This window comes from Bubalus kerabau, chromosome 2, assembly GCF_029407905.1.
Source record: "Bubalus kerabau isolate K-KA32 ecotype Philippines breed swamp buffalo chromosome 2, PCC_UOA_SB_1v2, whole genome shotgun sequence".
NCBI classification, from domain to species: domain Eukaryota; kingdom Metazoa; phylum Chordata; class Mammalia; order Artiodactyla; family Bovidae; genus Bubalus; species Bubalus kerabau.
The window spans coordinates 179,089,945-179,106,552 of record NC_073625.1 but is presented as its reverse complement, the minus strand read 5'-3'; the positions used below and the strand labels follow the sequence as shown (position 1 = coordinate 179,106,552).

At 38.2% G+C, this 16,608-nt stretch overlaps 1 protein-coding gene and 1 long non-coding RNA gene across 7 annotated transcripts in view; one reads left to right on the top strand and one right to left on the bottom strand.

Moving 5' to 3' along the window:
* The window catches only part of STAG1 (STAG1 cohesin complex component), a 507,868-nt gene that overhangs the window by 118,063 nt on the left and 373,197 nt on the right, over positions 1-16,608 (bottom strand). For all 6 annotated transcript variants that reach the window (XM_055569602.1, XM_055569604.1, XM_055569603.1 and 3 more), the window contains one exon: positions 15,454-15,577. In XM_055569602.1, the coding sequence (XP_055425577.1) occupies positions 15,454-15,577 (124 nt within the window). The remainder of the gene's footprint in view (positions 1-15,453; positions 15,578-16,608) is intronic.
* The window catches only part of LOC129644151 (uncharacterized), a 66,701-nt gene that overhangs the window by 47,430 nt on the left and 2,663 nt on the right, over positions 1-16,608 (top strand). The gene's annotated exons all lie outside the window — the stretch shown is intronic.

The window sequence follows — 16,608 nt, the reverse complement described above, 5'->3', positions numbered from 1 at the left end:
CTGGGTACCAATGTATCCCAGATAGGGCTCCTTGACTCTAGTCTTGATGTGATGCTTCCCATGGGCACTTTCCTCCTATGGGATACCATAAAGGTGGGAGATGAAACCAAGCAGTACCAGGGTGTTAGCTAGGATCCTTCTAGTAGTGCTGGCACGCTGCTGACCATTCCAGTCAGGTGGGTGATGTTATCATGCATGTGAAGTTTGTGCAGTCCTTCTTAGACTGGCCAACTGAAGCTAAAACCTCTGTGTTTTGCTTCAAGCAAAACAAGTATAATGCAAGAAAGTAGGAGAACTGCACACATAAGCTAAAAGTAAAAACACTACAGTCATATTTCCTAACTGGAAAGGACAGAGAAAGGCAACCTAGAGTCATGAGCATAAATACAAAAAGATTTAGCCCAGAGCACAAGATTACTAAAGGTCTATTTAAATTAGATCTCTTCTGTGTCATTCTCAATGTTAGAAGTAAAACGAATGGGTAGGAATTTGGAAATAAGTTTTGGTGGAGAGAAAGACAAACTGAATTTCTAACAACTCCTTTAGCTAAACTAGAAATTGTTTGTCTTTCTATTGGCCAAAACTTATACTTTAAAACTTACACAAACCAGCAGCATTATAAAAATGTTTGTCTTATTTTTAGGAGGGTAAACTATGTAATAGTAATATATTATATAATAGTTATATAGTATTATAGTAATATAATATATAATAGTATATATTATAATATGCTAAATAAAAATAGAATATCAAATTATTCTGTACACCTTAAACCAAAACAATGATAAAGGCAATTATATTGCAATAAAAATGGAAAAATGCAACTGATAATTAAAATGCAATCTTAAAAAAAAGAGAGAAGAAATTTTATCAGCTCATTAGAGTTGGGTCTGAACACAGAAGCCATAGCCTATACAATGAGCAGTTTCAACCAGATGATTAAATGGAGAGAAAGGAAATTACTTTGGTCCTCAGAGGAAAAAAAAAAATACAAGGTGATGAAAAGGGAATGACAAAAAAGAAAGTTTAGAAATAAATATTTAACACTTATCCCCTTTTCTAAGTAAAGCAACTGGAGAGCACACAAGAAGTTTTTAAAATCATTCTATGGAAAACTCCTTAAATCATTTTATCAACAATATAAAAGAGAAATTTACCTCTTTCTTTATCTTGACAGAAGATTTCTACAAACACAGTTTAGCGATTTATTTGAAAAGGGTGGTTATTTTTTGATAAGTAACATCAAATTGGTATTTTCCCCAGATTTTGTGGACATACATAAGTTCCGCTAAAACTAGTAAATGTTATTGTTACTGAAATTCAGTACAATACTAGGGAGATAAGGAAAGGAGGAAAACTGGTATGGTAGTAGTGGGGAATAAAAATGAAAGACTTTAAACTTATTCCTACTAAGAAGTTGGTCTTTTCGGGTTTAATTGTGTGGATATGCCCACAATGGCACAGGGTGAAATCCTGTAATGTCTCACACTGTAGTAAAATTTAACTGGATGCACCTGAGATGAGACTTAGACATGAAGACCCCCAAAACTACATGAAGACTGGAAAACAAAAACAAAATCGAGCATGGGATTTATTAGTGAAGAGAAAAGAATCTGAATTGCTAGGGAAAATAAATATTCAGGAAAAAATTTGCTATGTACATACTAACCCGATTTCCCCTCACATGAGATAGGAAATAAGAACCATCTATTTCCATCTAACTTTCTAATCATCAAATAAAAATCAATAATTGTGATATTGAACAACCCATCTGTGATGCTCTGAAATATCTCATATGGCAAAAATGGCATTAGTAAATTCCACTGGAAACTTTCATTATAATTTATGTAATTTTGTCATTTTCTAAATATCTTTTATAATACTTAGCACACTACTATTAAAAAAACATGTTTGGGGGACTAGATCAAGATGGCAGAGGAGTAGGATGTGGAGCTCATCTTCCCACAGATACATCAAAAATACATTTATGTGTGGAACAACTCTCACAGAACATCTACTGAACACTGGCAGAAGACTTCAGACTTCCAAAAGGGCATGAAAAGTGGGTAGGGCAAAAGAAAAACAAAAAAAAGACAAAGGAATACAGACAAGACCTATGCCTCTGGGACGGAGCTGTGAAAGAGGAATGCTTTCATCACACGAGCAAGTCCTCTCACTAGGAGGGACACAGGTGGAGCTTTGGAGCCTCAGAGAGCCCAGCAATAGGTGTGCAGAGGGCAAAGCAGAGTCAGGTCCTGACCACCCAGCACTCTCCAGCCTGAGGTATCTGGAGATGGTGGGGGCTGGGTACTAAGGCTCAGGCTTCAGTGACCCTGGAGACTGGACTGGAGTTGGCTGCATGAAGACAGCCTGAGGGGCTAGAGAGCAGTGCACTACAACCAAAGGAAACTGGGAAGAAGCCTGGGCCTGCCAGAGAGCCATGGGACCATTGTTAGGAGGTGTGTGAGGAGACGGGTGGGCCAATTGCTGCTTTCTCCATGCACTTGCAGGCAGCAGGGCTCTGCCTACATGAACTCCAGGGGAGGCTGTGAGCTGTGGCTGCCATCTTGGACTCCAGATGCAGGTGCAGATTGCTGCTGTTGCTGCCACCTCGCCAAGAATTCTGTGAATGGGTGTCACCAGCCCCATCTTCCCAGAAGTCAGCATGGCCTGTCACTGCTGAGGGTCCTGTGATCCAGGACCAACATCCCCAGAAATGAGGATGGCCCACTGCTGCTGAAGAGGACCCTGTGACCTGGCACCAATCACTGCTCCCACCTCCCAGGGGTGCATGACACACTGTCGCCACCTACAGTCCCACGCTTAGTGGCCAACTTTCCTAAAGACTGGCGACTTGCTGCTGCCAATGCTAGGGACCCATGATTGGGAGGTAATCACTGACGTGCCTCCCTGGGAGCGAGCACCCGCACACCTCCTATCAAAGGGACAACAGCCAGCATAGGCTGAGGAAAGAGACAGCAAGCATCTAAACCAAAAACAGCCCTCAAGTCAAAAACAAAAATTGAATCCACACAAGTTACACAGGGACATTGTTGTTCAGTCACTCATTGGTGTTTGACTCTTTGAGACCCCATAGATTGCAGCATGCCAAGCTTCCCTGTCCTTCACTATCCCAAGGAGTTGGTCAAACTCATGTCCATTGAGTCAATGTTGTCATCCAACCATCTAATCCTCTGTCAACTCCTCCTCCTGCCCTCAATCTTTCCTAGTATCAGTCGTCTCAATGAGTCAGCTCTTCACATCAGGTGGCCAAAGTATTGGAGCTTCAGCTTCAGCATTAGTCTTCCCAGTGAATATTCATGGTTGATTTCCTTTAGGATGGACTAGTTTGATCTCCTGGCTGTCCAAGGGACTCTCAAGAATCTTCTCCAACACCACAGTTCAAAGGCATTAATTCTTCGATGCTCAGCCTTCTTTATGGTACAACTCTCACATCTGTACATGACTACTGGGAAAACCACAGCTTTGACTCGACAGACATTTGTTGGCAAAGTGATATATCTGCTTTTTAATACATTGTTTAGGTTTGTCAAAGCTTTTCTTCCAAGGAGCAAGCGTCTTTTAATCTCATAGCTGCAGTCACCATCCGCAGTGATTTTGGGGCCCAAGAAAATAAAGTTTGTCACTGTTTTCATTTTATTCCCATCTATTTGCCATGAAGTGATGGGACCGGATGCCATGATTTTAGTTTACTAAATGTTGAGTTTTAGGCCAGCTTTATCATTCTTCTCTTTCACTTTCATCAAGAGGCTCTTTACTTCCTCTTCAATTTCTGCCATGAGGGTGGGTGTCATTTGCATAACTGAGGTTATTGATATTTATTCTGGCAATCTTGATTTCAGCTTGAGCTTCATCCAGCCAGGTATTTCTCATGATGTACTCTGTATATATGTTAAATAAGCAAGGGGACAGTATACAGCCTTGATGTGCTCTTTTCCCAATTTGGAACCGGTCTGCCTTGACATACTCCTTTCCCAGTGTGGAACCTGACTGTTGTTCCATGTCAGGTTTGAACTGTTGCTTCTCAACCTCCATACAGATTTCTCAGGAGGCTGGTAAGTTCATCTGGTATCTCCATCTCTTGAAGAATTTTCCACAGTTTGTTGTGATCCACACAGCTAAAGGCTTTAGCAGAGTCAATGAAGCAGAAGTAGATGTTTTTCTGGAATTGCCTTGCTTTTTCTATGATGCAACGGATGTTGGCAATTTGATTTCTGGCTCCTCTGCCTTATCTAAATACAGCCTGTACATATGGGAGTTCTTTGTTCACATACCGCTGAGGCCTAGCTTGAAGGATTTTGAGCATTACCTATTAGCATGTGAAATGAGTGCAATTGTGCGGCAGTCTGAACATTCTTTGACATTGCCTTTCTTTGGGATTGGAATGAAAACTGAGCTTATCCAGTCCTGTGGCCACTGCTGAGTTTACCAGATTTGCTGGCATATTGTTTGTAGTGATGCTTCTTCCTAAGGCCTCCTTCACTTCGCACTCCAGGCTATCACTCTAGGTGAGTGATCACACCACTGTGGTTATCCGGGTCATTAAGACCTATTTTGCACAGTTCTTCCGTGTATTCTTGCTTCCTCTTCTTACTATTTCTGCTCCTGTTAGGTCCATACTGTTTCTGTCCTTTATTGTGTTCATCTTTGCATGAAATGTTTCCTTGGTATCTCTAATTTTCTTGAAGAGACTGCTAGCCTTTCCCATTTTATTGTTTTCCTCTATTTCCTTGCATTGTTCACTTAAGAAGGCATTCTTATCTCTCCTTGCTATTCTTTGGAACTCTGCATTCAGATGTGTGTATCATTCCTTTTCTCCTTTGCTTTTGCTTCTCTTCACTCCTGCTGATAAACAGCCTTCTAAGACCACAGTAGATAACTGTTCCTCCTAAACTCAGAGTAAGAGAAATATAAGAAAATGAAAAAGCAGAGGAACCACTTTCAGTTAAAAGACCAAGAAAACGCCCCTGAAGGAATAAACAATGTAACAGACTTCTTCAGTCTAACAGATACGGACTTCAAAAAGGAGGTATTGAAAATACTGCAGAAATTAATAAACACTATTGATGAAAATGCAGGTTATTATAAAAAGGAAGTAGAAGCTATAAGGAGGTGCCAATAAAAATTAGAAAATTCCTTTCCTGAGACAAAACCTGAGCTCAAGGCAATGAATAATAGCAGAACGAATGCAGAAGAATAAGTGACCTGGAAAATAAGACTGATTAAAAACTACCGAATCAAGGCAGCAGACAGAATGCCAAAACAAACAAACAAACAAACAAAAAAAACCAACATAAAGAGACCTATGGGATAATATAAAGTGGGTTAATCTATGCATAATAGGCATTCCAGAAGAGGAAAAAGGAGGACAGAGGATTAAAAATGTATTTGATGAAATTATGGCAGAAAATTTTCCAAACTTAAAGAAGGAAACAGATATCCAGATACAGAAGGTCCCAAAACAAGATGAACACAATCAGATCTACACAAACATGTATTATAATAAAAAAAAAAGGCACAAGTTAAAAGGAGAGGATTCTAAAGGCAGGAAGAGAAAAAAGTTTTTTTTTAACAAGCAATTCCCATAAGGCAGTCAGCTGATTTCTCTACAGAAATACTGCAGGCCAGAAGGGAGTGATGAAATACATTCAAAATCTCAAAAGAGAAAAATCTGCAACCTAGAATATTCTAGCCAGCAAGATTATCATTTAGAATAGGAGGAGAAATAAAGAATTTTTCAGAGAAACAGAAATTAAAACAACATAGCAATATTAAACTTATCCTAAAATAAATATTGAAAGGTCATTGCTAAATAGAAGAGAAGAAATAGGAAGGAGGAAATCACAACTGAAAAGTAAAGCACTTAAATTAGCCAGAATACAGATGAAAAGGAAAAAACAAAAACAAAAACCCTACTTGTGAAAGCAATGATGAACACAAGGAACAGCAAAGGGATAAATATGAAGATATAAAAAGGGACATCAAAATCATAAAATGTAAGGAAGGAGAGTAAGAAAATGCAGATTCTTTTTCTTTTCTTTTTTTTAAGAATGTATTTGAGCCCATATGAGTATCAGTCTAAATCAAGTGGATTAGGAAGGGGTTAACAGACTTGAAAAAACAGGGCAATGACAAATAAAAAATATAAAAGAAATCCAAAGACTTTAAAGCAAAGGCTGAAAGATAAAGGGCATTAATAATGATAAAAGGATCAATACAATAAGAGGATTTTTACCCACTTCAATATATATGCACCTAATATACAAGCACCCCAATACTAACAGAACATAAAGGGAGCAATCAATATGAATACACTAACACAGGAGACTCTAACATCCTACTAACACCAATAGACAGATCTTCCATACAGAGAATCAATAAGGCAACGTAAGTCCTTAATGATACAACAGAACAGCTTCGCTTAATTGGTATTTTCAGGATACTACATCCAAAACCGGAGAAGGCAATGGCACCCCACTCCAGTACTCTTGCCTGGAAAATCCCATGGACAGAGGAGCCTGGTAGGCTGCAGTCCATGGGGTCGCTAAGAGTCAGACATGACTGAGAGACTTCACTTTCCCTTCTCACTTTCATGCATTGGAGAAGGAAATGGCAACCCACTCCAGTGTTCTTGCCTGGAGAATCCCAGGGACGGGGGAGCCTGGTGGGCTGCCATCTATGGGGTCGCACAGAGTCGGACATGACTGAAGCGACTTAGCAGCAGCAGCAGCAGCACATCCAAAAAAGAAAACAAACAAAAAAACAAAACCCCAAATAAACATTCTTTTCAAGTGCACATGGAACATTCTCTAGGACTGACCACGTCCTGGGGCACAAAACTAATCTTAACAAATAGTACAGAAACTGTTTCAAGTATCTTCTCTGACCACAATGGCATGGAACCAGAAATCAACCACAGGAAAGAAAGAAGAAAAAAATGACGACCTGGAGACTAAATAACATGCTACTGACAAATGGGTCAATGAGGAAATCATAATAAAAGAATTTTAAAAATACCTTGAGACAAATGACAATGAAAACACAATCATAAAAAATCTGGATGCAGCAAAAGCAGTTCTCAGAGGAATGTTCAGAGTGATACAGGCCTTGATCAAAAACCAAAACATTTCAAGTAAACGCCCTAAACTATCACCTAAAAGAATTAGAAAAAGGAGAACAAAAACAATAACAAAAAATTAAAGTCAAAGGAGTGAAATAATAAAGATCAGGGTGGAAAGAAAGATTAAAAAAAAAAACAAAAAACAAATCCAAGAGCTGGTTCTTTGAAAGGGCAAACAAAACAGACAAACCTCTGGCCAGGCTCACCAAGAAGAACAGAGATGGCACCCAAATAAACAAAATAAGAAGTGAAAAAGGAGAAATTTCAATTGATAGTGCAGGGGGGGGAAAAGCTAAGAGAATACTGCAGTAACAGCAACAAACTGACAACTTAGAAGAAATGGACAACTCTGTAGAAACATAGAGACAACCAAAAGTGAATCAAGAAGAAATAAATAATTTGAAAAGACTGATCACTAAAAGTAAAATACAACCTGTAATTAAAAAACGTCCTAAAAAAAAAATTCAGTCCAGGACCAGGTGGTTTCACAGACAACTTCTACAAACACACATACAAGAACGTATACTGATTCTTGTTAAACTCTTAGAAAAGACTCAAGAGGAGGGAACACTCTCAGAGACAATCTCTGAAGCCCCATCACACTGATACCAAAATCAGACTAAGACATTATCAAAAAAGAAAATGACATGTCAGTATTTTTGATGAATGTAGATGCAAAAATTCTCAATAAAATACTAGCAAACCGAATCTAGTAACACATAAAAAAGACAATACAACATGACTATGTGAGATTATATCCCAGATTTACAAGGATAGTTCAAAATATATGAATAAATGAATGTAATAACATCACATTAACAAAAGGAAAGTAAAAACCACATGATCATCTCAATAGATGCAGAAAAAGCATTTGACAAAATTCAACATCCATTCATGATAAAAATTCTTACCAAAGTCAGAAAAGAGGGAACAAAGTTCAACATACTAAAAGCCATTTATGAGAAATCCACAGCCACTATAATACTTAACAAGGTAAAATGGAGAGCCTTCGCGGTAAAGGCTGCAATAAGACAAGGATACCCACTGTCACCACTCCTATTTAATACAGTTTCGGAAGTTCTAGCCACATCAATCAAACAAGGAAAAGAAATAAAAAGTATCCAAACTGGAAGGTAAAATTTTTACTATATGTAGATGACAAGATACTATACACAGAAAATTCCAAGGACTCTACACAAAAACTAATAGATATAAAAAGTGAATTCAGGATAGTAGAATACAAGATTAACATTCAGAAATCAGTTGCATTCATTTACACAAAAAATGAAATATCAGAAGGGGAATGTAAAAAAAAAAATACTATTTTAAAGAATTACATCAAAAATAAAATACCTAGGTATAAACCTAACCAAGGAGGTGAAAGACTTATATGCTAAAACTACAAAACATTAATAAATAGAATAAAAAAATTCAAAAAATGGAAAAATAACCCATGCTTTTAAATTTGAATAATTAACACTGTTAAAGAGGCAATACTAGCCAAAGTAATCCGCAGAGTTAATGCTATCCCTATCAAAATACTCATTACATAGTCCACAGAACTATAACAAATTTATATTAAACCATAAAAGGCCCAGAATTACCAGAGTGTTCTGGAAAGAAAAAAAAAAGAAAAAAGCAAGTAGGAGGCATAACTCTCCCAGACTTCAGACAATACTACAAAGCTATAGTAATCCAAACAGTGCGGTACTGGTACAAAAACAGGCATATGAATCAAAGGAACAGAGGGCCCAGAAATAAACCTACACAACCACGATCAATTAATCTTTGACAAATGAGACCAGAATATACAATGGGAAAAAGAAAGTCTCTGCAGCTAGTGGTGCTAGGAAAGCTAGAGACCTGCATGTATCAATACATCAATGGAGTTAGAACACATCCTCACACAATGCACAAAAATAAACTTGAAATAGCTTAAAGACTAAACATAAGAAGAGATACCATAAAACTCCTAGAAAAAAGCATAAGCAAAACACTCTGACATAAATTGTACCAATGTTTTCTTAGTTCAGTCTCCCAAGACAATAGAAATAAACCAATGAGACATAATCAAATTTATATACTTCCGTACAGCAAAGCAAACCATTAAAAAAAAAAACAAAACTGAAAAAACCTATGGAATGGGAGAAAGCATCTGCAAATGATGTGACAGACAAGGGCTTAATCTCCAAAATATACAAACAACTCAATACAATTTAACAATAAAAAACCAGATAACCCAATCAAAATGTGGGTAGACAACCTTAATAGACCTTTCTCCAAACAAGACATACAAAAGGCCACTAAGTACATGAAAACATGCTCAATGTAACTAAATTATTAGAGAAATGCAAATGAAAACTACAATGAGGTACCACCTCACACTGGTCAGAATGGTCACCATTAAAAAGTCTACAAGTAATAAATGCTAGAGAGGATGTGGCAAAAAGGGAACTTTCCTACACCGATGGTGGGAAGCAAAGTTTGTACAGCCACTATGGAAAACAGAATAAAGGTTTCTTAGAAAGCTATAAAAACAGAATTATTATATGATCCAGTAGTCCCACTGCTGGGAATATACCTGAACAAAACTGTAAGTCAAAAAGATATGTGTACCCCTATATTCATTGCATCACTGTTCACATAGCCAAAACATAGAAATGACGTAAATGTCCATTGACAGATGAATGGATTAAGAAGATATGGTAATTATAAACAATAAAATATTACTCAGCCATAAAAAAAATGAAATAATGCCACTTGCAGCAACATGGATGCATCATACTAAGTGAAGTTAGGTCAGAAAGAGCAAGACAAATATCATGAGAACTCATATGTGGAATCTAAAATATGCTACAAATGAACCTACGAAATAGAAACAGAATCACTGACATATAGAACAGACTTGTGGTTGCCATGGGGAAGGGGGAGAGGGAGAGAGATGGACTGGGAGGCTGAGGTTGGTAGACAAAAACTATTACATTCAGAATGGATAAAAAACAAGATCCTAATATATAGCACAGGAAACTATACTGGATATCCAGTGATAAATCACATTGGAAAGGAATATAAAAAAAGGAATATATGTATCTGTATAACTGAGTCACTTTGCAGTACTACAGAGATTGGATAATATAAACTAACTATTTTTCAATTAAAAAAAATTTAAACTTTCCAACCTATTAAAAAAAATAAATTGCCCTGAGCTCTTTAAAAATAAACTAAAAATGACCTACAGGTTAATTATGGTAACATACAGAAAATAAGTCTTAATTGTGGACACAATGGAGAAAAGAGAGGGTAGGATGAAGGGAGAAAGTAGCATTGACATACATACATACAGTTCAGTTGCTCAGTTGTGTCCGAGCCTTTGAGACCCCACGGACAGCAGCACCTCAGGCCTCCCTGTCCATCACCAAGTCCCGAAGCTTGCTCAAACTATATCCATTGAGATGGTGATGCCATCCAACCATGTCACCCTCTGTCATCCCTTTCTCCTCCTAACCTTCAGTCTTGCCCAGCATCAGGGTCTTCTTCAATGAGTCAGTTCTTTGCATCAAGTGGCCCAAGTACTGGAGCTTCAACTTCAGCTTCAGTCCTTCCAATGAATATTCAGGACCGATTTCCTTTAGGATGGACTGGTTTGATCTCCTTGCAGTCTAAGGGACTCTCAAGAGTCTTCTCCAACACCACAATTCAAAAGCATCAATTCTTTGGCACTCAACTCTCTTTATGGTTCAACTCTCACATCCATACATGACTACTGGAAAAACCATAGCTTTGACTAGACGGACCTTTGCTGGCAAAGTAATGTCTCTGCTTAATATGCTGTCTAGGTTGGTCATAGCTTTTCTTCCAAAGAGCAAGCAAGCATCTTTTAATTTCCTGGCTTAAGTCGTATTTCCAGTGATTTTGGAGCCCAAGAATAAAGGCTCTTACTGTTTCCATTGTTTTCCCCTCTACTTGCCATGAGGTGATGGGATTGGATGCCATGATCTTAGTTTCTTGAATATTGAGTTTTAAACCAGCTTTTTCACTCTCCTCTTTCACTTTCATCAAGAGGCTCTTCAGTTGCTTCTTGCTTTCTGCCATAAGGGTGGTGTCATCTGCCTATCTGAGGTTATTGATATTTTTCCCGGCAATCTTGATTCCAGTTTGTGCTTCATCTAGCCCGGCATTTTGCATGATGTACTCTGCATATAAGTTAAATAAGCAGGGTGACATTAGACAGCCTTGATATACTCCTTTCCCAATTTGGAACCAGTCTGTCATTCCATGTCTGGTTCTAACTGTTGCTTCTTGACCTGCATACAGAGTTCATGAGGCAGGTAAGGTGGCCTGGTAGTCCCATCTCTTTAAGAATTTCCCACAGTTTGTTGTGATTCATATAGTCAAAGGCTTTGGTGTAGTCAATAAAGCGGATGTTCCAGATCTTTTTCTGGAACTCTCTTGCTTTTTCAATGATCCAGTGGATGTTGGCAATTTGATCTCTGGTTCCTCTGCCTTTTCTAAATCCAGCTTGAATATCTGGAAGTTCTTGGTTCAGGTACCGTTGAAGCTTCGCTTGGAGAATTTTGAGCATTATTTTGCTAGCATGTGAGATATGTGCAGTTGTGTAGTACTTTGAACATTCTTTGGCACTGCCTTTGTTTGGGACTGGAAAGAAAACTGACCTTTTCCAGTTCTGTGGCCACTACTCAGTCTTCCAGATTTGCTGGCATATTGAGTGCAGTACTTTCACAGCATCATCTTTTAGGATTTGAAATAGCTCAACTGGAATTCTGTCACCTCCTCTAGCTTTACTTCTTAGTGATACTTCCTAAGGCCCCCTTGACTTCACATTCCAGGATGTTTGGCTTTTAGTTAAGTGATCACACCATTGTGGTTATCTGGGTCATGAAGATCTTTTTGCCACCTCTTCCTAATAGAGTCTGCTTCTGTCAGGTCCATACTGTTTCTGTCCTTTATTGAGCCCAGTTTTGCATGAAATGTTCCCTTGGTATTTCTAATTTTCTTCAAGACACCTCTAGTCTTTCCCATTCTACCGTTTTCCTGTATTTCTTTGCATTGATCACTGAGGAAGAGTTTCTTGTCTCTCCATGCTATTCTTTGGAACTCTGCATTTAAATGTGTATATATTTCCTCTTATCCTTTGCCTTTCGCTTCTCTTCTTTTCTCAGTTATTTGTAAGACCTTCTCAGACAACCTTTCTGCCCTTTTGCATTTCTTTCTCTTGGGGATGGTCTTGATCACTGCCTCTTGTACAATGTCATGAACCTCCATCCATAGTTCTTCTGGCACTCTATCAGGTCTAAACTCTTTAATCTGTTTGTCTTTTCCACTGTATAAGGATTTGATTTAGGTCATACCTGAATGGTCTAGTGGTTTTCCCTACTTTCTTCAAATTAATTTTGCAATAAGGACCTCATGATCTGAGCCACAGTCAGCTCCTGGTCTTGTTTTTGCTGACTGTATAGAGCTTCTCCATCTTTGGCTGCAAAAAATATAATCAATTTGATTTCAATGTTGACCATCTGGTGATGTCTATGTGTAGAATCATCTCTTGTGTTGTTGGAAGAGGGTGTTTGCTATGACCAGTGCGTTCTCTGGGCAAAATTCTGTAAGCCTTTGCCCTGCTTCATTTTGTACTTTAAGGCCAAACTTCAGGTATCTCGTGCCTTTCTACTTTTGCATTCCAGTCCCCTATGATGAAAAGGAATCTTCTTTTGGTGTTAGTTTTAGAAGGTCTTGAAGGTCTTCGTAGAAACCATTCACCTTCAGCTTCTTCAGCATTACTGGTTCAGGCACAGACTTGGAATACTGTGATACTGAATGGTCTGCCATGGAAACCAACACAAATCAGTCTGTCGTTTTTGAGATTGTACCCAAGTACCACAATTTGGACTCTTTTGTTGACTATGAGCGTTACTCCAATTCTTCTAAGGGATTCTTGCCTAAAGTAGTAGAGATAATGGTCATCTGAATTAAATCCGCCCATTCCAGTCCATTTTGGTTCACTGATTCCTAAAATGTCAATATTCACTTTTGCCATCGCCTGTTTGACTACTTCCAATTTACGCTGATTCATGGACCTAACATTCCAGGTTCCTATGCAACGCTGTTCTTTACAGCATTGGACTTTACTTCCATCACTAGTCACATCCAGAACTGGGCATTGTTTTCACTTTGACTCCGTCTCTTCATTGTTTCTGGAGTTATTTCTCCACTCTTCTCCAGTAGCATATTGGGCACCTACTGACCTGAGAAGTTCATCTTTCAGGGTCCTATCTTTTTGCCTTTTCATACTATTTGTGGGGTTCTGAAGGCAAGAATACTGAAGTGGTTTGCCATTCCCTTCTTCAGTCAACCATGTTTTGTCATAACTCTCCACCATGAGTCATCCATCTTGGATGACCCTACATAGCATGGCTCACAGTTTCATTGAATTAGACAAGTCTGTGGTCCATGTGATTAGGTTGCTAGTTTCCTGTTATTGTGGATTTCATTCTGTCTGCCCTCTGGTGAATGAGGATAAGAAGCTTATGGAAGCTTCCTGATGTGAGAGCCTATACTATCATGTAAAAATGGATAACTAGTGGAAAGCTGCTATATAACACAGGGAGCCCAGCCTGGCTTTCTCTGATGACCTAGAGGGGTTGGATGTGAGCAGAGGAGGAGGCTCAAGAGGGAGGGGAAATGTATAAAATTATTTCTGACTCACATTGTTGTACGCAGAAACCAACACAATATTGTAAAGCCATTATCCTCCAATTAACAAATTTTAAAAAATAGCATAAAAAAGAAAGTTACCAAAAAAGATTATTACCAAAATTATCCTAAAAATAAAAAAATAAAATTGCACTTAAAAAGATAAAATACTGGGCTTCCCTTGTGGCCCAGTGGTAAGGAATTCACCTGCCAATGTAGGAGATAAGGGTTCAAATCCCTGATCCAGGAAGATCCAGCATGCCATGGAACAACTAAGCCCATGTGCCACAACTCCTGAGCCTGTGCTCTAGAGATCAGGAAGTGCCAACTACTGAAGCCCACGTTCCCTAGAGCCTGTGCTCTGCAAAAAGAGAAGCCACAACATTGAAAAGCCTATGTACCATAACCAGAATGTAGCTCAAGCTTGCCACAATTAGAGAAAAGCTGGCACAGCAATGAAGATGAAGCACAGCCAAAAATAAACAAACAGAAATTTAAAATGTTTGAATTGATGCTTTTGAACTGTGGTGTTGGAGAAGACTCTTGAGAGTCCCTTGGACTGCAAGGAGATCAAACCAGTCCATTCTGAAGGAGATCAGCCCTGGGATTTCTTTGGAAGGAATGATGCTAAAGCTGAAACTCCAGTACTTTGGCCACCTCATGTGAAGAGTTGACTCATTGGAAAAGACTCTGATGCTGGGAGGGATTGGGGGCAAGAGGAGAAGGGGACGACAGAGGGTGAGATGGCTGGATGGCATCACTGACTCGATGGACGTGAGTCTGTTTGAACTCCGGGAGTTGGTGATGGACAGGAGGCCTGGCGTGCTGAGATTCATGGGGTTGCAAAGAGTCGAACATGACTGAGCGACTGATCTGATCTGATCTGAATACCTATGATACTCATAACAATTCAAATAATGGAATATAGCAACTTTTAAAACAGACTGCTGTGAGATTTAGTTTTATTCTGTGAAAATCTGGCAGTTCATGTTATAGGAATCTAGGTTATTCAATATAAAAATTCCAGTGATTTCTCATTCCTATCCTTTGTTATTTTAATGATTACATATCCAATATTCAATACTGTGGGATCCCTTTTATGTCAGAGCCTTTTCTAAGAGAGTGGAAGTACAGAAATAGTTTAAAATCAAATATTCTAAAATCCAACAAATCTATTCACCTGTTATAAAAGTTCTACTATGGATATGACCCTTGAGAGTCAAAATAAGAAAGCTTATTTAGTTTTTATATATCAAGAGAAACAAGGAATCTCTTTTGATTATTAACTAGAAAAAGACTGTAATCATAATTGTAATTAGCTTCTTAAAATACTATATCCTCTTAAATTTAGATGTACCAGGCTGTCAATGGTGGTTTAAGATAACATTACAACTAAGTAAGACACGAGTTTTGAGACATGTGCTGATGTTTCAAGTTTCATCATGGCCACAAGTAAACAGTATTCAGCTATATCATCTCAAATTTCATTATTATTACACTTTTTGGAAAAAAACCCAACAAATGCCATCTTAATTTCAAGCTTTTTACCATTAATATTTGCACAAAGCATATCTTCTATCAAAGCTGAGAACAGAGTAACTTACCCTGTCATGAAGAGTCCAGCCAACATATTTTAGGTAACTGTCATTCAAAAAGGCATCACTATACATTTTCATCCATACTCCAATTTCTTCAATACAAATGGCTCTAATTTCAGCAATAGCATCACTAGAGGAGGAAAAAACAAAAGAAAAAACAAAGAAAGGAAAACCTCTGACTAACATTCAAAGGTAGAATGGACTTCGTACTCATTTTCAGCAAGCAACAAAAACAGTATTATCCAAATACTGGGCTTTCCAGGTGGTGCTAGTGTTAAAGAACCCGCCTGACAATGAAGGAGACATAAGAGATGGGGGTTCGATCCCTGGGTTGGTAAGATCCACTGAAGAAAGAAATGGCAATCACTTTAGTATTCTTGCCTGGAGAATTCCATGGGCAGAGAAGCCTGGTGGGGTAAAATCCATAGGGTCACAAAAAGTTGGACATGACTGAAGCAACTTAGCACAATCCAAATACTGTTATTTATACATGCACTCTCGAATGTCTCCAACTTGAATATCTTCTATATTTTATATGACTTCTATAAAAACTACCAATAACAAACTGAAAAAAAAAATGCTTCTGGAAATCATCTTATTTTGACTCAAGTGCTGTATTTTCAGTAGACTCGGAAATGGCATTTGCAGTTTTCTGAAAACCTCACAATTATGGGATCATTAAACATGTTAAAACTTCTAAGGAACTAGAGTATCAATATCCAAATACAGAATAATGTAGAATTCAAAAACTGTTTCTCTAAATAACTTTGAGTTATAAGCTAGTACACATCTAAAGAATTAAACGAAAATAATTTTCATGAACATCAAATTAGTATTTATGAGGCAAAATTTTAGAAGCCTGTATTATTTGAAAATGTATGAGCATGTGTGTTCAGTCACATCTGACTCTGTGATCCTATGGACTGTAACCCACCAGGATCCTCTGTCCATGGAATTTTCCAGGCAAGAATACAGTAGTGGGTTGCTATTTCCTTTAACAGGCTATCTTCCTGACCCAGATATCAAACCAGTGTCTCCTGAATTGGTAGGCAGATTTTTTTATTACTGTGCCACTCGGGCAGCCCTTGAAAATATAGCTTACAAAATCCAAGACCTTAATTCATGTTTAGTCACAAAAGAACAATCCTGGTGACTACACTA